This window comes from Mus caroli, unplaced genomic scaffold (assembly GCF_978045245.1).
Source record: "Mus caroli unplaced genomic scaffold, Mus_caroli_1 scaffold_8, whole genome shotgun sequence".
Taxonomy (NCBI): Eukaryota; Metazoa; Chordata; class Mammalia; order Rodentia; family Muridae; genus Mus; species Mus caroli.
The window spans coordinates 96,338,057-96,364,405 of record NW_028227263.1 but is presented as its reverse complement, the minus strand read 5'-3'; the positions used below and the strand labels follow the sequence as shown (position 1 = coordinate 96,364,405).

Below are 26,349 nucleotides of genomic sequence, written 5' to 3'. Positions count from 1 at the left end.
CTCTTTCCATGTTTTTGAAGAATTGTCTTGGGATTTTGATGGGGATTGAATTGAATCTATAGATTACCTTTGGTAGGATGGCCATTTTTACTATGTTAATTCTGACAATCCATGAGCATGGGAGATCTCTCCATTTTCTGAGATCTTCTTCAATTTCTTTCTTGAAAGGATTTAAGTTATTGTCATACAGGTCAAGGCCCATACCTAAATATAATAAAATCAATTTACTGCAAACCAATAGCCAATATCAAATTAAATGGAGACATACTTAAAGCAATCCCACTGAAATCGGGGACAAGACAAGTATGCCCACTCTTCCCATATCTATTAGTTGAAGTGTTAGCTAGAACAATAAGACATCAAAAAGAGATCCAGGGGATACAAATTGGTAAAGACGAAATAAAGGTATCACTATTTGCAGATAATATGGTAGTATACATAAGCAACCCAAAAAAATCTACCAGAGAACTTCTCCAGCTGATAAACAACTTCAGCAAAGTGGCTGGATATAAAATTAACTCAAATAACTCCTTTATACAAATGATTAACAGGCTGAGAAAGAAATTTGGGGAAAAATTCCCTTCACAATAGCCACAAATAGTATAAAATACCTCGGGGTAACTCAAACCAAACAAGTGAAAGACCTGTACACTAATAATATTTTTATGTCCTTTACCTTCTGTATAAATTACAAGACAATCCTTCTAAGCCACCTTGTACCATTCTGTGTCTAAGACTTTTGATTGACACAGAAAAGAAATGAAATAATCCCTCATCTGGCAGCATGCTTCAAAGAATGATCTATCACATCAGGGATTAGTTTGATTTCAGCCTGGCTGGTTCCCCTGCATGTATTTCCATTAAAGATTACTTTGATGCAGATGTAATACAGACAAGAAAAACATGCCTTCTTTGTCTGACACTTGCTTGCAAATATCCAAGAAGGGACTGGGATTATTTCACTAAACGTTGAATGTGCAAGGAGACTGCTGAACTATCTTGTTTGTTTTTTATTGTTACTGGTTTTCATTTAGGAAACGGTCTTCCTGCATCCCAGTCTGTCCTAATGCAAATAGTAGTCCCCCTGCCTCAGTCTCCCAACTGTTGAGACTATATACATGAGTCATTTTCTTTTTTTTTTAAAAAAAAGATTTATTTATTTTATTTATATGAATACACTGTAGTTGTCTTCAGACACACACCAGACTCCATTACAGATGTTTGTGAGCCACCAAGTAGTTGTTGGGAATTGAACTCAGAATCTCTAGAAGAGCAGTCAGTGCTCTTAACCGCTGAGCCATCTCTCCAGCCCCATCAATCATTTTCAAGCAAACCAAAATCTTGGAAGTTCATTAATTGTCCCAAGCATGGATTCTTTCTTTTATTTACATCTGGATTTTATGTGTTGTTATAAGTCTTCTAATTGACATATAGGCTAAGTTCCACAGAGCTGAAAATAACCATATCATCTTGGAAATAGACAAGACCTTGGTAAGAATATATATAGTTAACTTTATATATAGTTATATATAGTTAACTTTATTTTTCTCTAAAGAAAGCAGTGCACCAAATGGCAAATGTTTCTTCAACACTTGATTCCAGCCAAGAGGCTGAGAAACAATTCCAAGGGTTCCTGTCCATGCGTCTCAACCACAATCAAGTAGAACACTTGTTCATGCACTTCTTAGTAGACAAAGGCTCTCAAGAACATTTTGTGACAGACACACAGATAAGAGGTAGATGGGTCTTAGCAAGCTGAGTGAGTACGGAGAAGAGAAGAAAGAATGTGGAATCATGAAGCACAATGCAGTGTAAATCTGGAATTCAGGAAAGAATATTCTTTGCCCTGAAAAGTGAAACTTTGATAAAACTTCTAGACAGTACAATGACTGTGATGATGAACTTTCTGTGGCTGGGTGCTGGGTGTGTGTTAGGATGTTCATATAACAGAAAACAACTCTCCTTCCACTCATGACCAGGTATATTAAAACACATAAATCTAACACATTTGGCATTGATACTGTAGCTTTCTGGAAGTGTTAAAATTATTTTCAGATAGGAAGTATTTCAATGTTAATAGATTTTTTTTCTATTCATCCTATCCACTGGTCATAATTGTATTGATTTTAATCAAATTTTATCACTATGTACAGAGGTCAGACTTGTCCACAGCAGACAATAGTGAACTGGGTATCTTAGATTGTTCTCTTTCCTCACCAACTCTTGCTTTCCTACCTCCATCTGCAGTAAAATACCCAGATCTGCATATTCTGTAAATAAACATAGTTAACAATCATGGCTAGTTCACAGAGTATCAGAAATGTGTACCCAATATTTACCCATAATGCAAGGTTTGTAGATAAAAGGTCACAGATTACTTGACGTTTTGACATTCCTGGATCTTGTTGACTGGTAGACAAACCAAAACTCATGAGTTTGTGTAAGACTTCAGGATTCTACCTTTTCCAACAAGAGGAAAGAATGTGCTGCCTGTGTAGTAAGAGATCTGGAGTCAAGTGCAGACTGAATTTAAATTTGGAAGATGGGAGAGCAGGAAGAGATGAACTCTAAGTGATAAGGAATATAGCAGGAAAAGGATCAGGAACGCCAGTGGAAGCTCAGCATCTGTAAGTGATGTTTGCAGGATGGTGCTTTCTTATGTTTAACCAAATTACCAAACTACCTGACATACATTTGCATCTGCATTTTGCAGAGGATGACTGAACCTCAGAGTTAAATGTCTTCCAGAGTCATACAACAAGCAAATTTCAGAGTGGGGCTGAGGCAAGGGTCTTACTTTCCTTAGGTTACCTGGAACTTTCTCAAAGGAAGCTTTTCCTGAGAATGCGAGCTCCCCTCCATGGGAGGAAGAAGATACACAAGTGTTAGGATTTTAGGAAAGACGAAAATTTGAAAATATAAGTCTATATATTTCCCTTTTTCGTTGTATCTCTTTCCCTAGGTAGTAACTTGATAATTGATATATATGGTGAATTAAATAATTAGAAATAGACTCTTAGCAACTGAGAATGAATGAGTGATAAGGTGAGAGGATGGTTAAGGGATTATTAAACCTCAGGAAGTTTATGAAAGCTCTCTGATCAAATTTTCATACCAATGTTTCAATATTTGCTAAGTCTAAGGGATGGTTTTGCAATAAGCTATCAGGAGGAGGCTCAAAACCTGGCCTAGGAAGACAAGTTCCCTGGAAGCTTGCACACATGCAGAAGACAACAGTAATGAATAATTAGAGTATTCTTCTAGCTGTTGATACCAAGAATCAGGATCAAGAAACTACATGGAGGGATAGCTAGTCCAGATCATATTGGTTCCTTTAATGAAAGAGTCTTTTCAAGAGGGCTAAGGCAGAGACTGAAAAGGTGACCCTGGACAAACATTGAAATCTTCCAATGACACGCAATGTGGCCAATAATGAAGGCATGCCCCGTTTTCCTCCTCTAGCTATATGACATGCTCTGTGACAGTTAGGTGATCTGAGTCCCTTGCTATGCTTGGTGATGCCTTCCAATGTGTTATGTATGTCAGCCTCATTCTTAATCGTCTATGCTCTAAAGCAGAGCTCCCAGCTAAATGTGGAAAAGCAGAATATAAGATCACATAGCTAGGAAGCCTTATTCTAGTCCTGGAGTTAACTGTGCAGCTTAATGGCTTGTAAGCCCTTTGCTTTGCAAGATGTAAGAGCCCCTGTTTTTCTCTGCATTTTATCAGAATTATTCTGCTGATGTGCACTATATGTTCCTTTTCCCATTATCTTTCTGCCATCATAAAAAGAGGTAGTACCATTGTAGCTGTGGGGCGGCCCCTGTGCTCTATCCTCTCTATTACTAATAACCCCCCTAGCTCTGTTCTCATTTCTGAGCCACTCATGTTTTCCAAGTCAGAACCCACAGAGCTGGATGTTCAAACTCCGGGTTAAATGTCCTTTTCTAACACATCACCTGTTTTGAATCTGATATGCTGCAAAAGTCATTCAAGATGGAGAAATATGAGATAATCAAGCAGTTCATTTTCTTGGCCCACTACTCACCTTTGGGAAAGGGGTTTGTGTTGAGTTCTGAAATCAACCTGTAGCAGCTTCAGCTCCTCAGGCAAACACTGATACATTTTTTTTTTATGGCATTAAGATTCCTGCAAAGCCATTTTTTTTTCCTCTCGGCGGAGTAGGGAAATTGTTTGGGGCTAAGTTGGGAATGGTTTGATTGCCTCTGATATAAACATCTCGAAGTATATTTTTTTCCATGCCCAAGTAACCTCACAACCTCGAATCAAGGAAGGAATCAGACAGACTGTGTGCAGCTAGACTTCTCTTAAAGTGAAATTGAGTATGGTAATCACAGCTTTCAGAATTTGTGAAAATACCAATGTAAGAAAATTAGCTCTAATGCAAGCTCTAATAAGAGAAAAGTCTTATTCAAGTATGGAGCGTTTAAATAATGAACATATAAGGGGAAACACAAAGAAATCACAGAAAACTAGTATTTACAACGAGTAAAACAAGGCTGCAGTAATGACTCTGGATTTGAGCATGAAATGCTTTGGTTGATTTCTGTCATTGTCTCTTGTCAGACTGTGAGCTTGTCTGATGATTTGCAGAAGTCTCTCGGGAGAGTATCTTTGCACTTGCTCAACAGGGAACAACAATTGCAATATGTAAATAGGGTGCCTCTTCCTTTTGGATGCCTTGGGATATGTGTAATAGATTAAGTTGGCTTTGTGCAGAGCAAACAGGTCTGTTACCAAGAATATGAATAATGTCAGTTTCCATAATTGCTAACATCTGGCTTTCCACAAATCTGTTAAATTTCACGGAAGTGGAATTAGGTTTCTGTGTCATAAGTAAAGCAATTCCATGCAACTCTGTAGGCAACACAGCTCTGTGCTGACTTTGAAGTCCTTCCCTTCTGTAGTGAACATTTGGGTTTTACACTTTGCTTTTATTATGGACAGGAGGTTTGCTTGCCATTGTGTTCTTTTTTTTGTGAAGGGAAAGAGTTGCTAATGTCTTTGCCATTTTGTAAACTTGAAATAGCCAAATACTAAGCTATCATTTCAGGAGTGGGAATTAACATTTTAGGGTGGGAATTAACTGCCAATTTTGAGATTATTTTAGAGAGAGCAAAAATTGGTAATGATTTGTTGGAAATTATATTTTTAGACAGTTTCTAGATAGATTTATTAAGTGGTCCCCTTGGCCCTTTTCCTAAAAAAAAAAAAAAAATGATAGAAAAATGAAGTTGTTTTGGGGGACCATGAGATTTTGCCTTCCTGTTTCACTGTGACTACCTTTTTATATGTTTCTTCTATTTTACATTAGAATCAAGGTTATCTCAGACTATAAATTAGTAAGAAAAAATTTTCCTTGAGGGCAAACTATTGGTTAGTCCTTGTGCTTGCTGAACACTCCAAAAACAAAATTTCATCAATATAGGCTATATAAAGAATATTTTTGTAAATTTCATGAATTTATATATTACATGAAGTTATATAAACAGATTGCCTAAGATGTTTTCTGCCATCTGGGGCACTAGGCAGAGTGAGCAATAAAGTTCCAGTTCTGCCCTCACTGCCCATAGTGGTGTGCACATCAATTGATGGCCGCTTGGGGAGAGAGAGTCAGTTTTCTCCTTTGGATGTGCCTCCAGGAGATAGATGGTCCTACACTCGGGCACTGACTACCAGAACCCAGTGGGTTCAGTAGGTTTAAAAAGGGGAATACATGAAGTTGGAAGGGAAAATGTTTCAGAGCAATGGGAAGAGTTTGTAAGAAGTGGGGATTTAGTTTAATCAAAATATGGTATATTCTCACTTGAAATAAAAGATGAATTTAAAATAATACTATAACTCAGAATAGGTTATAAAGATAGAGTTCCTTTATTTCCCTTTTACAGAGGAGGATAAATAAAACTGAAGATATTTTAAAAATGTCAGATGGAAACCAATTACTGTAGAAGCTTCCTACAATATATTCAGCACATATTTAAAGAGTTAAAAATGGAGTGGCCCTGTCATGGGCAACATGTTTAAGAAACATCACAGAATAGCAAATGAAAAGTTCAGTGCCAGGAATTACCTCTTTTGGGTTGTTGGCAAGTGAGGGCTCATAGCCCCTCAATCATAACATGCTATTACCAGGGATATTAGATACCCTTCATAATTTGATGGTAAAATCCCTATTGCTGAAGACAGCACACATTGACCCATACAACACACAAAAAGTAAAGCTGCTACTCACATAAAATCTTCATCCTTGCTAGCAAGATGTCCTAAGGTAGAAGATGATACTGGAGGAATAAAGTACTATTATTCTTGCACAGCTATGAATATGAACCCTGGAATCTAAAACTGTGTCCTGCATGACAAGACATGTGCACTGGTGAGATAGTGGTGCAAATATTATTTGATGAACCAACTGCTTTCTTCTTGGAATTAAAGGCTGTTTCAGAAAAATAAAACTCATATCTAATATTGATACTAGAGCCAAGAACATATGCATAGCCAAGTCAGTTATTACTCTGCTAACAAGACACGATATTAAACCAACTCCTAATGACTTATTGCTGTAACCATTGATTACTGCATTTGTCAACCCTCATCAAAAAGTCCTCTTTTATATACAGTAATTACCACAGAGACCCCAAATGGGGCAAAGTGTAGAGAATTACAGACTGCAAAATGTTTATATGTCATATCTCCTCCTCCTAAGAGTCCACTATCATCATAATGAGGGTTGAGAAGAATAAGACATTGCTGCAAATTAACATCATATTTGGAGATTATCAACAGTATTTTAAATATACATACTCATTATATCAAGGAATAAACATTGCATTTTCATTATATTATCTATAATTTGGTTTTCATATGAGTCAAGACTTGTTACGACTTTGTTATACTGTTTGTATAACAGTAAAGGAGCTCCAGTGTAGAGAAGACGTCCATGGGCATATGCTCTTACAGGTGAAGTGGCTGCTTTATTGAAAGCACTGAATTGAAAGGAAAATAGGATTCCAACTTGGATCTACTAACTGTTTTGACTCAGTGCTGACTTTGCTTGGGAATAGTTAGAGGAAGATGGAGAAGACAAAGGGGGGTGGGGTCCTAGAAAGGATCACTACACTACATAATGTGTTGCGAATGGCCTTGCTTAAGAGTGTCATAAAACATGCTTCAACGATGAGAAAGTTCTTGCTGTGCTGAGTTAGAATCCGTGTATCAAATTTTTCATCCTTTTCATGGCTTCCATTCATTGTTTATTAACTAAATGGCTTCCCTGAGACTTCAGTTGGTAGAACAAAAAGAAAGTAAATCTTAGAAGCAAATAGGTTCTAGAAATGATTGCTATGTAAGCTTAATGGTGGAAGCTTACAGTTGCAGATACTCTGTAGGGTGATATCAGAGGATTTCATATTCAAGCCTGGGCTCCTGAACAGGCAAGGCCAGCATGGGGAATGTCAGGAGACACTGCCTCAAAATAAAAAGCATAAAGAGGTCTGGGGATGGAGCTCATCCAGAGCTCATGTACCTGTATAGCATGCACAAGACTGCAGGTTCAACCCCCTAGTGTCACAAAAAAATATAGCATCGAAACTACTTAATGTCTTCTTGTATTGTTGCCATGAATCTGTTTTATAGCAATATGGTCCCTGCAGTCGGGAAGAGAACATAGGTCACAGATTTCCCATTATTTTCAAGTCATAATTGCTTCAAAACTCTAACACACTTGGGATAATTGCATCATTTTACACTCAGAATGTCAACTAAAAGTACTCCAGGGATCTATGTAAGATATAATGTTTGAAAATTAATCTTAGAGTCTAGAGTGTAAGTTGTGGAAAGTAAATAGAAACCACAAAAGCAGTGCAGTACTCTTTAGCTCTTGAGTTGGCATAGGATTACAGAATCCTCTAGAAGCACTCCTCACTGTAGTACATGCTAGTTACAAACCTACCTACACTTCGCTTTCCCTGCTTTAAAAACTGAAGCTCACTTCTTTCTTGGGATCACTATAGCATAACTAATTCTTGAAAAGCTAGAGCTGTCAGGATATTCATCATCTATATGTGTATAAACACACATGAATAGAATATATATATATATATATATATATATATATATCAGTAACATTGCTGCTGTTATGGCTTCAAAATTGTAATGTAATATTTCCAAAATATGATTATATATATGTATGTATATACATACATATATATAATTTTCCATCTCCTAACTCTCCCTCGATCCTTCCCATCTTTCTATCCACCCAACTTTGCTTATTTTCTCTTTCAAAAAAAAAAAACTCTACAGATCAAAATTCAAAGAAAAAAAAACACAAAAGACCAACATGAAAAAATCCCAAATAAAATGAAACAAAAATCCACAAAAGTATCGTAACTGTTTTATGTTATGATACTGTTTTATATTTCTTTAAGTCACTCATCCCCTTTGGCTCTTACAACATTTCTGACTCTTCTTCCCCAGAGCTTCCTGTTCCCTGAAGGGAGGGATTTGATGAAGATATCCCACTTTGTACTGGGTATTCCAAAATCTATCCAACTATTCCTGAGCTTGGTACCTGTCCCAGGGTATGGTTGATATACCTAGTAGATTCACTCTATTGTAGAAAACTGGCTTTTTTTCCCCTCTTCCAGCAGCTATCAATTACAGAGAGCTTCTTGATTAGGGATGGGACTCTGTCCACTTCCCCTTCTCAGTACTGGTACCAAGTCTGACTTGAACCTCTGCAGGTCTTGTACATTATGCCATAGTCTCTATGAGTTCATCTGTGAGATATGAGTGCATCTGTTCTGCTGTGTCTAGAAAACAGACATTTCTTGGAGTCATCCATCCCCTCTGGCTCTTACAATCCTTTCGATTCCTCTTCCCCAGAGCTCCCTGATCCCTAAAGGGAGGAGTTTAATGAAGATATCCTGAAGATATCCCATTAAGGACTGGAAGGACTGGGATTCCAAAATCTCTTACTCTCTGCACACTGTCTAATTGTGAGCCTCTGTGTTAACTTCCATCATCCTGCAAGGAAAAAAAAAAAAGCTTCCCTGAGGAGGGTTTATTATTTTATCCTAATGAAGTACAACTTCACACAGATATTAGGATGCGATTCAGATGAGATGACATTATTCTAACATTCTACCTCCTACAAGATTCCTGTCTAACGATCGATGGGCCTTGTCAATGGGTCTCCAAGTCATGCGTTCTGTTTCATCAGCTTTGTGACAGCAGTATCTTGAATGCTCTTTTGTGTTACTTTTAATATCAGTCACATCTGTTGTGCTAATAGCCTTGTACATAATAGAGTTTCATCATCTGAATGGTATTTATAGACATGGCTGGAGATTAACCAAGGGACTAGAAGATTCTGACAGACACAAGACAAGTGTCTTCCAATAAAGCTTAAATGCATATAGAAAAAAAGGCCAAGTACAATTTTCTTGATATGACACCAGCACCAATGAGCAGAAGTTGCTGGCTAAGATATTTGATCTAAATGTAATGAATATGTTTCTTTTAAAGTAGCCATTTACAGGCAAAACTGGCTGCCTTTCAAGCTTAGCTGTCAGGAAAGGGTTCAAGAGAGACTAGGCAGGAGTGTGTTTGAGATTTAGAGGTCACTCAAGTTTGAACTGTCAGGTAGAATGACTGGATTTGTCTGATTTCCCTATTAGGCTGTCAGTGAACAATATTCAATATGCTTGCCTTCATCAGCATCCAAGCCATATTCTGGAGCCCTGATTTTTTTTTTTGTGAGACCCCCCTTTTTTGTCCATTAGGATGCTAAGTATTTTAATATTAAATAAGACACTTACCAAGAATCATGCAACCTCTTCTTTCAAAAGAGTCCTGGCATCAGGATCTGGGGCAGACTGACTGAGTCACAGTTGCTCTAATTACCCACTTGTTTCTGCTCAGTGGCTTATGCACACACAATTCTTTTCTATGAGAGCTAAGCTTCAAAGAATATATTCTGTAGTTGATGAGTTAACAAAATTCATGGCCACTCTAAGAGACTAGAGGTGAAAGTGGATATTTTAACTAGTTGGGCAGCTATAAATTTGATCTCACAGAAGCTTCAGGCTGCCTGGCATTGGGCACTTATACTCCATATGCCTTGGTACTGTGATTCTCCTCCACAGAGCCTTGTAGAGTAAATGAGCAAATGCAGATGAAAAAGGACCCAACAACAGGTAAATCCGCATTAGTGCTGCTCAATGGTACTGTGTATTGTTTCCTGAGTTTACTTGCCTGGGTTTTGAAGTTCCATGCTTTATTTATTGCAGATATTGATGAATGTGCCTTAAGAACTCACACTTGTTGGAATGACTCTGCCTGCATCAACTTAGCAGGAGGATTTGACTGCCTGTGTCCCTCTGGGCCCTCCTGCTCTGGTGATTGTCCCCACGAAGGGGGGCTGAAGCATAATGGGCAGGTGTGGATTCTGAGAGAAGACAGGTGTTCAGTCTGTTCCTGTAAGGTAAGCTGACTGGATACAATGAAGGGTATAGTCTTTCTCTCCGCCCACCATGGGTTTCTTTCTGCCCTTGTGCTCATGAGTCCCTAACTTTTCAAAAGGGTCTATGTATTCTAACCTACAATATAGCTAACTGATGATGGGTGACTAGGCAATTGGATTTGGATTCACTCTTCTTTTTGTGGCCATTTGTTTGCAACCTTGAGAAGAGGCTGCTGATCAGGAGAAGCTGGTAAGAGCAGTCAAGGTTGCTTCTTGAACTGAGAGCCACAGTACTTTAGTTGTTGGTCAAGTGAGTATTTTCAGGAACCCACATTCTACACTTATTCAAGCTTGCTGGCTTAGAAATCTCTATCTAAAATTGTCATTTACAAAGACTCTGCTTCACTGGCTCACTGCTTGTGGGAATATCATCAAGAAAAGCCAGGCTCACAGATCATTCCTGTAGTGGTCAGACATGAATGGATGGACAAATGGTGAGGGTAGCATTGTGGCTCCCTTGTAACCAATTGAAGGAGTATCTCTTAAGCTAAATCCCCAGAAAACAAGGAAACAACACTTCTCTAATAGTGTAGTGGTTCCTTTGTAACCAATGTCTTTGTCTTTCTCAGTGCTAAGTCCCAGGTCTCTTAGGCTAAGTCCCAAGAAGGCAAATTGCTTGCTGATGGAAACACAATTCTGTAGCATTGTTGTGCTTTGCACAATGGACCTGTTAAGTGTTTGATTTCTTCGTGCTTTGTTTCTTCTTTTGTTGATGTTGCCATTTTATTTTCATCTGTTCTTATGTTGCCGTAGTTTGGGGCTTAAATGTTGGAATGAGATTATTTAATCTTGGGCTTTAAAGGCGTATAAAACAAGAAACATTATTTGCTTAGTGGCTCCTTTGGAAGCCGAGTCTCCTAATAAATCCTGTGTTACTCAGAAATAGAGCATGGTCCTGAGAAACCCATGTGCACTGACATCTGGCCACACTCAACAGAACCCAGGGGTCTTGTTGGAAGAGATAGTTCACCAGGTCCTAAACCCATGGCACCTGTTTCCTCCCTCTCCACTTAAATCTAGTTCTATAACCCAAATTTACAATTATTTTCCCATTTATTAAGCACCATATACTAGGCCATGTTCCAAATAAGTCATAACTATAAGACAGCATCATATTACATGTGAGCACAGCTCTGAACAATAAAGAAACTAGCTCTGGGAATCAAGTAACTCATCCTCTTTCTCAAGGTACCACTTACAGATTATCTGGGGCCTTTGGATCGCACTGTCCTAAAGCTAACTCTCCCCCCACAGAGGATAGAGACTGGTGTATTAGAAGCAGTGAGGTCAGCTGTCCTTCCAATTTCAGAGAGCTCAGAGGCTCAGCTTAGAAATACAGTACATGGATAGGACATTATCAGCAACCATGTGAATGCTATCGAATGTAATAGTGAACTAGGTGGTTTTACACAGTATAATATATTCAAATATTTTTCTTTCTTTTTTTTTTTTTCGAGACAGGGTTTCTCTGTGTAGCCCTGGCTGTCCTGGCACTCACTTTGTAGACCAGGCTGGCCTCGAACTCAGAAATCTGCCTGCCTCTGCCTCCCGAGTGCTGGGATTAAAGGCGTGCGCCACCAAGCCCGGCTCAAATATTTTTCTATCAGTGAGAATTGCCCTGCTTTTAAAAATCTAGAATTAATTTAAACATAATTCTTATTAATTGTGCATGGTTGAACTTCCATTATAAAGTTATGTGGAAACACTGAAGTGCTGAGCAGAAGAGTGAGAATTCAGCTTTGATATCTCAATGGAACTGGGATCACCATCTTAGCTAGACAGGGGTCAGGCTCTTGGCACAGCCCACAGAACAACATGAGGAGGACAGCCTGCTGAGATGGGCCTGTTCTCACTCACACTTGTTTCCAGTGTGATTGCACTCTCTGAATAAGCCTTTATAATCATATTCCAATTGTATTAATGAAGCCACCTTTGGCATTTCCATTATCAAACATGAATTTTCTTGACGGTCGCTCAGTAATTCAAAGCTAACCGGAACATTGTCATTGTTCTGAAACCTAATAGAAGCTAAGAGGGGCCTCAATGGCATTGTCACATAATTGATGAGATGTGAAATTGCTTTATTCTACACTAACCCTGAAGGCTATCCACTCATTTCTATTCATTCTCTTAACTAGTAGGTAGGGTTGAATCTCGTGGAAAGAAATATAGTAATCTGTGAAAATAATTTCTCATTTTGCTTGATGCTGGTTTGCCATGTGGTTCCTGATGCTTAGACATTCAGTACCTAGGAAGTGAAATAAATTAGTAATGAAATGAAGTTAACGGGGCTTTGGGATACAGAGTATATGGTAAAGTGCTTGCCTGGTATATGTGTGTCTCTAGGTTCAATTCCCAGCACTAAAACAAGAAAGATGACATGTTATACAAAATTATTGTGAAATATTATTTTAGTGAAATTGATTGGAATCATGATATAAGCCAGTATGCCAAGGACTTATTGTTGGAAGATTCCTATGATCTGTACTCATTAGTGGTAGGCTATGTAAAATATCTGGTTTAATTCACCTGATCACCTCTAGATTCCCCCCACCTCTTGCTCTTTCTGTATCTTTGTGTATATTTTTGTATATCTCACTCTCTACATTTACACATATTTACATACTTATAGAAAGTCTGTGTTTTTATAAAATTAATGTATATGTGTGTACATACAAGTATCTGTGTGTATTTAATCTCAGAACAGCTCTCTTTTATCATTTTTATAGTAGAGACAATACATAAAATTTGAGTGAAGGCCCCTTTCCATACTCTTCAGTCATTACAAGACAAAAGTAGCCAGCATCTCCCTTCCACTCTCTGTAAGGAATGTAGGTCTTTTAAGGGTTTCCACTTTAGCTTCCATTGAACTTACCTTTTCATCCATTCTTATAGAAGAAGTAGACTACCACTTCTTAGGCAGGTCCATTGCGTTTGCAGATATCAGTAACTATGAAGCTGCATATTCGTGGGAGATGGCCGATACAGTATCTGATAAAAGCTGTTACTGGCAAAAGAGGTGAGGTGGATCTAATAGGATGATATACAGCATGTATCAGAAAACACACATATGCCCAATCAACCAGCCACGGGAAGAAGGGGCAGGGATTAATGAGGTTTTTGTCTTCATTAAGCTCACTATCAGTCAACACTGTGACATAAGCAAAATAAGAAGGCAAAGCAGACTGCATTAGAGAAAACACACTGAAAGTTAAACCATGGCGAAACAAACTCATGTCACTCCTTGTTTCTCAAGACTTATATGCAGTTACCTGACTTGAGAAATAAAGGCATAAATTTTTACTTCATGAATCATTATGTTAATATGTAATATAGGTAGATAATTGATATAATTTTACAGAAGATAACTAATAAAGATGTCGAAGATCATGCTCAATAGTCAAAGATTGAAAGAGGTAGCCAACGAAGTTGCTTTGTAGTGAAAAATTACAAATAATGGGAACAGATTGAGGAATCAGAAATGTTTTTCCCAGAAGGAGTAATTTGGTGAACACTTACAAATTAGCTTCTAAGAAATGTTATAAAAGAATACAAGGGCTATGGTTTCAAGGAATAGTAACTAAAGTCAGCAAAGTGATAACAAGACTAAGACACACAGACATGTGCCCCGAAACCTTCATGGTGTGAGCTCCCAAGAATGGATAGCCGCAAGTATAATCTTTGTAACTTTTAGCTTTAGCTGTTACAGTATGGGTAGGCTTCATGTCCTTTGAATTATCTTCTACCCCTAAGGTTTAGTTTTAAAAATACTCAAAAACATAACTGTAGGGAGATAATGGGAGCTAGGTCAGTTGTTCTTCTAAAGAACTCAAGCTCAGTTTCTAGCACCAACATAGGGTAGTTTACCACTACCTGAGGCTTCTACTCCAGAGGATCCAGTGACCACTGTGATCTCTATAGGAACACACACAGACACACAGACACACACACACACACGCACACACACACAAAATTATTCTTTAAGAAAAGTAAATCTTTAACAAAAATAACTGTATCCATAAATGTAGCCAAAGTCCTTACACTTTAGCTTCCCCATCAACAGAAATATGACACTGGTTTGATAAGTAGATAATAGACATGCTATAAGCACTCAGTCTTAATGACCAGTGATATTGACCTTCAGTGCCTTATAACTGAGTTTCCAAGACTAATACTCCTGAAATTGGAACGTGTCTATCATTTGATGAACTGTTTCATGGAGGAAGGTGACAACTGGTCATAAGCTCTGCAAATAAGCAACGTAAAGACTTGTGGAAGCAAAATCTTTTGAAACTCTCAGGCTCGATTATAGGCTTAGAGATGATGCTGTACTGCGTGATCTCTATAAAGCACTTAATGTCTCTGGACCGCATTTAATTCTTCCCCTATCCCTTATGAATGGGACATGTATGAAAGTAGGCAGTGCATTTCAGTGTGTTTGCCAGTGCTCTTGTATATCAGGACAATGTACTTAAATGATTTCCACTGAAATGGGGTTATTGTCTTATTGATTTTCATAGCACACTATACAATGTTTTCATTACATTTGCACACACACACACACACACACACACACACACCACTGCAGTTTTCTCTTATTTCCCCTCATTTCCCATTTTTTTTTTCCACTTTCCACTTCTTGTTTGTTTCTCCACCACTCTGGAATGGATTCTTAATCATATTCATTTTAACTGCTAATTCTGAAACAGAAACATGTCTTTTCCATTAATTAATTTATTTATTCACTTTACATCCCAATCACAGCCCCTCCTACCAGTCCCCTTTTATATGGCCTCTCACCAATATCACCCCTATTCTCCTCAGAGGAAGGGGAGGCCTGTCCTGGGTACCAACCTACCCTGGCACATCAAGTCACTTCAGTACTAGGTGCATCCTCTCCCACTGAGGCCAGACAAGGCAGCACAATTAGGGGAACAGAAGTCACACACTGGCAACCGAGTCAGGGATAGGCCCTGCTTCACAGAAACATAGTTTTTAAATATTCAAAGAACATATTGATGTTTATCCCTTGGGTACACTTAGCAATGTTTCCATTTTGACTTGGCTGGCTCCAGTAAAGAAAGGCTGTGCCTGCTTTGACCAAGATGGGAAGTAGACAATATAGATTCAGAGCTAAGAAGTTTATTCTGTGAGCTCTATGGTGCATTCGCAAGGCTTGATTTTTGGAGTACATCTGTGCATATGTTTTCCTAATCACAAAACCTTCTTGACCTTACTTCTCAACAGGATGGGAAGATATTCTGCCGGCGGACAGCTTGTGATTGCCAGAATCCAAATGTTGACCTTTTCTGCTGCCCAGAGTGTGACACCAGGGTCACTAGCCAATGTTTAGATCAAAGCGGACAGAAGCTCTATCGAAGTGGAGACAACTGGACCCACAGCTGCCAGCAGTGCCGATGTCTGGTATGTCCATTTCCTAGGGATCCTGGTGCCTTTGTGTAGAAAAGGTTATAAACTTGAGAGCTTTTGGGCAGGAGTTCCAAGATGTTCCCAGTATTATACAGAGTATCATGGGTTATGCTTAACCAGTGGCCATGTGTAATGCCTGGAGATATTTACATTATATTTAAAATGTTGCAAAAGTAAAAATAATGAATTTATAGAACAGATTTAACCTGAGCAGTTTGTATATACCTATATATTTTAGCAAAGAAAATTATCATAAAGTAGCTTTAAATGGTTTGGGAGGTAGTAATTGTCCAGACAGAGCCAAGTGTATTTTTGCTTTTGACATAATCCTTAATATTGCCAATAGAAAAAAAAATAATAGAAGTGATGGAGTTTGGGTGAGCAATATGGAGAATCCAATTCCTAATTGTCTCCTAGGCCAACTTGATGTAGATACTTTGGATATGTCAAAGCATTCCAGTGGTTAGTCTTTTCCATAAATGTACCAGTTCAAAGATTCTTAAGAAGATAAGAGAATGTATGTGAAAGATGAGTACCACATTCATTGTACAGCAGGCACTTGGCTTAGTGTCACGGAAGATCCTTAATGTGGCAACTGGTATTGATGCTCTGATATCCCTTGAAGATGCTGCTCAAACAGACCAAATAACATTATTTTAAATATTAATATACAGGTATTAATACTGTGCCTGGATTTGGGAAAGTTCAAAGAAAACACACAATTTCGATATCTGGTTCAATGTGTTTTAAACTCCTGTACAGACAATGATTTCTAAGACTTGAGGGCACGGTACATTGAGAACTGTGGTGTTCCATCTGCTCCATCTCAGAGCATTCTTCCTGAGTCAGCTTATAAGGAAAGCTTTTAGCTTGGTGCTTAATGTTTATTGAAATGAATTTTTCTCTTTCTGTGTATTATATAAAAACTAGCACCCAGAGAACTTGTTCTCTGAGTTTCCATAAATCCCCAAGTTAACGTTCAAGCAGTCATCACATGGAGCCTTTACAATCCATCTTAATACTAAGACTGCAACATAGATAAATTCTGCTCATGGACAACTTTACAGATTCCCTTCCAAGGACAAACACATTCAGGATAACTGTAGACCTGTTTCTGGTGTCATTCTGGAAAACCATTTTTCTTCCTTGAGAAGCCAGTCATCAGATAGCTGGGATTACTGGCATTTATCTTCTACGTGACATTTTCATTCAAAGAGTTTCAAAAGGACATCTTGAATGTCCAGTCTTTGGGATGTACATTTATTTTTCAACTCACAGAAGCTATTGAGCATTAACTTAAAATTCCTTTAGAATAATATCGGTCTCATTTATTAAATACTTTATCAAGACTTTGCCTGTGCCAGACTCCTAGTGATATACAAGCAAGGCAGACACAGTCACAACATGAATAAGCCTAGAATGTGGAGACATTGACTGAATAATTAAGTAAATGAGAATCACTGCAGTTGACAGGGACATGATGACAGTGAAGCTGTGTGGAGAAACCTCATTATCATAGGCAGCTCAATGGTGCCTGCGGTCAGAAGAGGTCTCAGGTAGAGGCTCCATTTAAGCTGTGATTTGGAGACCTTAGAGTCATGGGATGGTTTGTCCAGAGAACAACCAGCCTCAGCTCTGAACTTGAATCCTGCATCCCAGTTGATGCAGCTGTTGAAATATTCCACTTCTCCAGGTCTCCCTTTGATCCTGAAAAGAAGGGGTTCTCTCTTCATACACTATCCTCACACGACCATCTGATTGCTTGTTTGTTCTATTAGTATCTGTTGGAAAAATCTCTGAACATCATCAGGGAAGAAAACAAACAATAAAATCCAAAAGTTCAAGTTAATGTTGAGTTATACCAATTATGCAGCATAACCTGAAAAAATAGTACAACATGATGGAAATAACTATATTCCATGCTTAGAACACAAACAAGCTAATTAAAGACTGTCTGTGAACTCTGGGTTAGGTAGTCAGCAAAACCATCCTGAGGAAGTGATATCTTCTTAAAAGTGATACCTTCTGTGTGTAGAAGGTATGTCTTCACAGAGGAGGATGGATCATACACATTAGGGTTCAGGCTGGAAGCATTCAGTAAGAAAATAATGAGATTTGTAACACTTTCCTTCCCCCAAAGGATACTGGGAATATAAAACTGTGTAAAGATGAGGACAACTTATTTCATCTTTCTCTCCACAGGAAGGAGAGGCAGACTGCTGGCCTCTAGCTTGCCCTAGTTTGAGCTGTGAATACACAGCCATCTTTGAAGGAGAGTGTTGTCCCCGCTGTGTCAATGACCCCTGCCTGGCTGATAATATTGCCTATGACATCAGAAAAACTTGCCTGGACAGCTCTGGTATGTCAAGACTGAGCGGTGCAGTGTGGACAATGGCTGGATCTCCCTGTACAACCTGTAAATGCAAGGTAACCATCAGCCCTGGGGACTGTGAGCCACAGAGAGTTTCCTTTTGAAATCTCTGGATTCAGATTCCATGGAGTGTATGTTCTCACAGGAGGACATTAAGTGTAGACAGATAATAATAGCTGGTCCTTGTATAAAGGCAGTTTCCAAATTGACATGGAGTAATACAAATTTGCCTTAAAATTGCTGAATTTTAACCACTGACTAATCTTAATCCCAGAGAATGAAAGTTATTTTAATCTGCAATATAGAAAAATAATGGGAGAGAACAGAGGGAAGGGGAGGGAAGAGAGAGCAAGCCTAGAAATTCTTAACTTTATTCTAGAAAATTACAGAAACCATCAGTAGTGTCAGAAGACAGTGATCTATATAGGAGTTTATTCTGTTTTATTTTGCCTTGCCAACCATACTCCTGAATCTCTTATAATTTTTTTTTGACTGCTATTATGTGTCTGATTTCTTTTTGGAAGATTTCCCATAAAATATCCCCATGTGTCTTTCAGACTTGAAAGGTGGGCCTCCATCTCTTCAGTGTTCATAGAGTTATGACCAAAGTCAGCTTACAGTGTTGCTCCATCAAGCACAGTCAAAATCTCAGCCAGAACATTGTGTTGAGATTCTCATGATTAAGATTATTAAGAATGATAGTGCACTTGGTCCCGTCAAAGCCTACCCCCACCTCAGCCATCAATGGAGGCTTTCTAGCTTGTCATTTTATAGATTTATTAGTATAGACACTTTTCTGTTTCCTAGAATGCAGTATATTAAGATTAATTCCCAGTAGAAAAATAATGTCAGGCATTCTATAGCCAAAGAGCCACGATCCCATCTGAAATTTCACCAACCACAAACAATGTGGCCAAGAGACATAGGCACCTGAGTTGTTCAATTTCATTTCCCCCATTTTCTTTTATTGAAAATGGATTTTTTCATACAATATATCCTGATTATAGTTTTCTCTTCCTCTATTACTCCAAGTTTCTCTCTACCTACTCTCACTTCAAGGTCCACCTCCTTCCTGTCTCTCCCTTGAAAACAAACAGGAATCTAAAAGATAAGAATTTTAAAAATTGAATAGAATAAGATAATATAAATACATTGGAGTAGGACAAAGCAAATAGAAGGAAAAGAGCCCCAGAAAATGCACAAGAAAAAAGTAGATGCAGAGATCTATTTGTACACTCAGGACTCCAGTAACCAGAGGCCATAATATTTACACAAAGGCTGTGTAGGGTAGCATATTAAAGTAAAAATAAAAACTAAACTAAACTTTAAACAAAGAGACAAAAAGCCCTGCTATGACATTATGAGTCAAGGTAACAGCAGAGATGCCATTGCATTGATTATCTATTGATTATCTATTGGCTGTCTACTGCTGGGCATGGAGCCTAGCCTTACGATTATTTGTTTCCCTCACGAGACTCCCTTAGAGAAAAAGAAATTTCCATTTGTATGTGGTAGGGGTGTGTGTGTTCACTTCTCCTTTCAGCTCTGTGTAGTCCCCATGCTTGCTACCTCAATCTTGGTGAGTTCATATGTTCATTGGTACTATTGTTTTGAAGGCCTTGTTTGGGGTCCTTTATCTCCTCTAGCTCATACATTCTTTCTGTCTCATTTTCTGTGAGATTCTTTGTTCCTGAGGAGGAATTTGATGCACCTGTTCCACTGAAGGCTAAGTGTTCTGAGATCTCTCAGTCTCTGGATACTGTTTGGCTGTGGGTCTCTGTATTTTCTCATCTGCTTCAGGAGGAAGCTTCCATGATGCTGTCTGAACAAATCATTGAGCTATGAGTATGGCACAATGTCATTCAGAGTCACTTTATTTCTACTTATTTTTCTTTAGATCAGTGTAGACACCATCTCAATTCTCTATAATTAATAAGGTGTATATGTGTTATCACTATCAATTTATGGAGAGCAACCTACATAGCTTTGTTAATAGCTTAGGTAGTTTGGGAATTCCCATGGACTCCTTTGGCCAGCAACTCAATTAGATATAATTCATCCATTCCCAGCACTGGAAGTACCATTTAGTGATAAGAGATGTCCAGTTGGAATTTTGTCTCCTTCATTATATTATTTAGATATCCTTTATATATGTATATATTATAGGAGCTTCTACTAGATAGGCTATAATATGACCCCTCAAATTGCCCCGAGTCAAGATGTCCCTCCCTGTATTCCCTTCTTCATCTATCCCCCTTCTTATTTGATCCTCCTGTTCCTGCCCATCCCCAAACAGCTGTTCCATCCATAACTATATATTTTATTTCTCCTTTCCAGGGAGATTTATCCATGCCATCTAGTCCCTTATTCTTTATCTAACCTCTATGGTTCTATGGATAGTAGCTTGATCCTTACTCATTGATCAAACAGCTACTATCCATATATATGATTATATATATATATATAATATATATATATATATATATACCATATATATATATATATATTATATATATATATATATGGTATATATATATATATATATATATATATATATATATATATATACCATACTTATCCTTATGGGTCTGGACTATGTAACTCAAGATGATTATTTTCTAACTCTTTCTGTTTGCCTGCAAATTTCAGGATGTCAGTTATTTTAATGGCTGAATAATACTCCATTGTATAAATATATCACATTTTCTTTATCCATTCTTCTGTTGGGCAACATCTAGGTTGCTTTCTGTTTCTGAATATTATAAATATATATAAATATATTTAAATATATATTTAAATATATATATTTATATTTTTAAATATATATATATTTATATATTTTATAAATTTATATATTTAAATATATATATATTAAATATATATAAATATAAATATAAATTTGCACTCCAACTAGCTAGCAATGGAGGAGTGTTCCCTTTAGTCCACATCTGTACCAGTCTGAACTGTCACCTACATTATTGGTCCGACAGGTATAAGATGTTATCTCAAAAAAAGTTTTAATTTGCATTTCCATGATCGCTAAAGGTTTTGAACATTTCCCAGTCATTTGAATTTCCTCTAATGAGAATTCTGCATTTAGATCTGTATCCAATTTTTAAAATTAGATTATATGGTTTCATTTTCACATCTGGTTTCTTGAATTCTTTATGTATTTTGGAGATATTGTAGTGTAACCAATTTAAGCTTATCCCCACCTAGCTTATATATATTAAATGAGATTATGTTCATTTTAGTTGGCTTTCACAGTTACTGGGGGGTAGCCTCAAATCTACTGTTCTACCTGCTGACTTGGCTGCCTCCCCAGTGGTGTATCTCAGACACTTGCTGTTCCTCTCCCCTCATGGCAGATTCCTCCCTCTCTCAGTTCTTCCTCATTCTTCACCTTGTCTTTCCTCTCTGCTTTCTCTTTTCCATGCCCCAGCCAGGTCACATCCCACCTACCTCTAATCCCTCCAGTATTTGGCTGTAGCCAATTTTATTAAACCAATAGTTTTAAATCAAGGAACAAGGTTTGCACAGCAAAAGCTTGTAAATGTGGAAATTCACTTGCAGGCCTCATCCTTCCTTCCAGGTACAGAATTTAGCATTACAACACACAGCAACAGACCAAATCTCAACAGAATAGTAGATGTGGAGTTGGAAAACAAAAGACAAAAAACAAAACCTTTTCCCATTCTGTAGACAGCTGCTATGAGTTCAAGGTTATTCCCCAGTTTCTCATCTATCAGATTCAGTGTGTATAGATTTGATTATTTGGAATTGAGTTTTGTGCAGGGTGATAAGTATTGATCCATTTGTATTGTTTTAGATGCTGCCAATCAGTTTGTCCAGTATCATCTGGCCCTGGACTTTTTGGAGGATAAGAGATATTTAATTACTGCTTCTATTTTACGAGGAATTATATATCTGTTTAGATTGCTTATCTGATCTTGATTTAGCTTTAGTAGGTTGTATATATTGAGAGTATTATCCATTTATTTCAGATTTTTCCAATTTGGTGGAATACAGTTATTAAAGTATGTTCTTATGACTCTCTGGATTTCTTTGGTATCTGTTGCTATGTCCCACATTGGAATTGAAATTCTATTATTTTGAATCTGCTCTATCTTTTAGTCAATCTTATTGATATTTCTCTTATAACCAACTTTGCTTTATTGATTTTTTGTATAGTTTTTTTAATTACTATTTTAGTTTTTGTTCAGCCCTGAGTTTGATTATTTCTTGTCCTCTACTCTTTTTGGTTGTGATTTTATCTTCTTCTTCTTCTTCTTTTTTTTTTTTCCTTAGAGCTTCCAAGTATGCTAAATTAGTAGTATGTGATATCTCAATTTTTGCTATTTTTTTAAAATTTATTTACTTGTGTGTTTTTTTTTTATAGGCACTTAGTGCTATGAGCTTTCCTCCTAGAATTGCCTTCATTATGCCCATATAAGTTTGGGTATGATGTATTTTGTTTTTATTCAATTATAATTTTTTTTTAATTTTTGTTCTGACCCATATTGTTAAGTCAGTAATGGATTTTCCAGTTTCCATTAGATTGTAGGCTTTTTTTTGTTGTTGCTATAATCCATGAAAGTCAGATAGAATTCGGAATATCTTTTTACTTCTATTGTGATTGAAGGTTTTGCTGAGTATAGTAGTCTGGGCTGGCATCTCTGTCTCGCAAAGTTTGGAGAAGGTTCTTGTGACTTTTAGAGTTTCAAGTGAGAAGTTAGGTGTTTTTCTAGTAGGTGTGCCTTTGTATGCCTTTATGTGTCTTTTCCCCATGCAGCTTTTAATATCTTTTCTTTATCTGTACATTCAGGTTTTTGGTTATTATGTTCCAAGGGGAATTTCTTTTCTGGTCCAGTTTATTTGGTGTTCTGTATGCTTTCTCTACCTTGATTGGCACATCATTCTTTAGGTTAGGGAAATTTTCTTCAGTGATTTTGTTGTAAGTATTTTATTTGCCTTTGACCTTGTTTTGTTTTCCTCTATTGCCATTATTCTTAGATTTGATCATTTCACAGTGTTTCAGATTTGTGGAATGTTTTCTTCCTGGATTTTTCTTTCTTTTATCTTATCTTCAATGCTTGAGATTCTCTCTTCCATCTCAGATCCTGTTGGTGAGGTTTACCTCTGAGGTTCCAATAGATTTCCTAAGGTTTTCATTTTCATATTTCCCTGAGTTTGTGCTTATTAAGTTGATTCAACATCACTTTTAGGTCTGGAACGCTTTTATTCATTTCCTTCCACCATTTGTTTGTGTTTCTATAGATCTTTGTTGGGTATATTTATTTCCTTCTTTAGAAATCGTATCATGTTCATGAAGTCTATTTTAAGTTTTGTGTTTCAGTATATGGCATTTCTCGGGTTACTGTGTCTACTAGGGACTACTGAGTTTGATACTGTGCTGACAGCTAAGCATCTGGGTTTGGGATGATTGTAAATTTAAGTGCTGATATCTGGTCTTGTCTTTGTTGGATAAGTGTTTGGGTCCTTGGTTTTTATGTTGTCTTCCTGGTTCTTAGGAGGGTGTGGTACTGTAAACTGATAGGAAATGCGACTAGGATACTGCCAAATATGTGCACTGGAGGTTTGAGGTACAGTATGTTTCTAGGTATTAGGCGCCGCCGACACTTAGGAATGGGGGTGTTTAAGGGGATCCACAAGATTGAGAAAAGTGGAGTGTTCCAACGGAATCTGCCTGATCCCTGGGAATGAGGGCAGATGGTGAGGAAATAACACACCAGGTCACATCTGGGGATGAGACTTGGGGAGTTGGATTTGGAGAAAAGAAGGGGGCGGGTGAAGATATGAGGCTCACTACCTGCTTTGCTGGCCTAGTTGATTGAATGACAGGCTTGGCCAGAGAATACAGGGAATGCCTTCTAGAGGTGGCAACTGAGACAGATAAGCTGGGAAGAATGTTAGAGGGGAGGGGAGGGGAGGGGAGGGGAGGGGAGGGGAGGGGAGGGGAGGGGAGGGGAGGGGAGATCTGCTGGAAATGGCGGTAGAGAGGAAGGGGAGGCCACAGCATGTGATCTGCTACAGAGTTGAGGATGAAACTGGGTGACTGGGTTTGGAGGAGGAGAGGAAGTATGAAGATCTGCAGTTGACCTGCAGGTTGTCAGAGACTGCCAGCTGGAGGTGGGAGCTGGGACAAAAGGTGAATAGGAACAAAGGTTGGGGAAGAAGATCTGCATGATCTGCTTTGTACAGGATGGGGATGGCAGAGAGGAAGGCGAGGCTACAGAAGGTTAGGTGTCTGCCACACAGCTCAGGAGGAGACTAGAGGATTGAATTTTCAAGAGAGAAGGGAGAAATAGAGATCTGCAGTTAGCTCAGCTAATTTCCTAGCAGGTATGGCTGGTAGATTAGCAGAGAATGCCTGCTGCAGTTAGGAGCTTAGGGGGTTGGGATGAGTATAGAAGAAAGGTCGGAGAAGAAGATCCGTGTTGTGTGATTTGCTGAAGGTGAGGCAGAGACCATACAATCCCTTTTTAAATGTCAGACTTGAGATTCATTCAATGCACTTATAAAGGTACATTTACACTAATTTATGAAATTGAATTTTAATCAACTTTCATGAATTTATTCATCTAAACGCTCACTCTTCCTTCCTATTCTTGATCTGGTGAATGCTCATATTTCTCCTTGATGTAAATACCTTCGTAGAATCTAGTTTGGATTTGCCTTCAAATCTTACTGATACTTTCAATTAGTTTTTTTTTTTTTTTTTTTTTTGAATCGGGAGTTTTTCCTTTTTAGCCATTTATATTTCTGAAATGCTTCATGGAAATAGTTAGCCAATAAATGTTGACAGTTTGGATGGTTGGAGTGTATCCAGAGCATAGATTGAATGCTGGCAGGACATGAAACTGACTTGTTAGCAAAGCCTCAGTCAAGGATGACCTGAAAGATGATCCCATGCTTGCTTGCTTTTCTTTTTTTTTTGGGGGGGGGGGTTGGTTTTTTTCGAGACAGGGTTTCTCTGTATAGCCCTGGCTGTCCTGGAACTCACTATGTAGACCAGGCTGGCCTCGAACTCAGAAATCTGCCTGTCTCTGTCTCCCAAGTGCTGGGATTAAAGGCATGTGCCACCACCGCCTGGCTCACTTGCTTTTCAAAACTAGTCATCCTCTTGCCATGTTTGAAGTGGATTCTCTGTTCCACTGTTTTGGACATGGATTGCGTACTGCTCACCAGCAAGTCTTCTGTTTCAGGAGCTGACCCCTGTGTTCTTTTTTGTACAGAATGGGAGAGTCTGCTGCTCTGTGGATCTGGCGTGTCTTGAGAATAACTGAAGATTTTAAATGGACTCATCACATGAGAAAATGGACAAAATGACCATCCAACCTGAGGAAGAGGAGGGGCTGGTTTCTTTTTCTTTTTAACCACAGTCAATTACCAAAGTCTCCATCAGAGGAAGGCGTTTGGGTTGCCTTTGCCACTTTGCTCATCCTTGCTGACCTAGTCTAGATGCCTGCAGTACCGTGTATTTCGGTCGATGGTTGTTGAGTCTCCGTGCTGTAAATCACATTTCCCTTGTCAGATCATTTACAGATACATTTAAAGGATTCCATGATAAATGTTAAAGTACCTTTTGTTTATTTTGTGTACCAACATAATAGAGACTTGGCACCATTTATTTATTTTTCTTGATTTTTGGATCAAATTCTAAAAATAAAGTTGCCTGTTGTGACTTCTGTCTCATCCGCTGCACACAGAATGGAGGTTCCTGAGGGACGTGTTGATGGAGATGTGTAGCATCTGTCCACAGCATCTTTCCGTTTCAAACTGTTGAACACAGATGCCCACTCACTCAGCTAAAAACTGCTTAGGGCAATTATGATACACTAAAGGGGAAAGGATGCCAGACATCATTAAACATCATTTCAAAAAGTACTATCTCCTCCCTGTTGCAAAAATAAATGAAGTGACACATTTACTTACAATGTCCAAACAGTGATCTTAAAAGCACTTCTTGGCATTGGACACCAAT

The 26,349-nt window shown here is 38.1% G+C and overlaps 1 protein-coding gene across 2 annotated transcripts in view; it reads left to right on the top strand.

Annotated features, from left to right (window-relative positions):
- The window catches only part of Nell1 (neural EGFL like 1), an 867,181-nt gene extending 841,110 nt beyond the window's left edge, over positions 1 to 26,071 (top strand). For both annotated transcript variants that reach the window (XM_021166735.3, XM_085841704.1), the window contains 4 exons: positions 10,311 to 10,504; positions 15,791 to 15,967; positions 18,176 to 18,400; positions 25,601 to 26,071. In XM_021166735.3, coding sequence (XP_021022394.1) covers positions 10,311 to 10,504; positions 15,791 to 15,967; positions 18,176 to 18,400; positions 25,601 to 25,651 — 647 coding nt within the window. In that variant the 3' untranslated portion in view covers positions 25,652 to 26,071. The remainder of the gene's footprint in view (positions 1 to 10,310; positions 10,505 to 15,790; positions 15,968 to 18,175; positions 18,401 to 25,600) is intronic.
- The last annotated feature ends 278 nt before the right edge of the window (positions 26,072 to 26,349 follow it).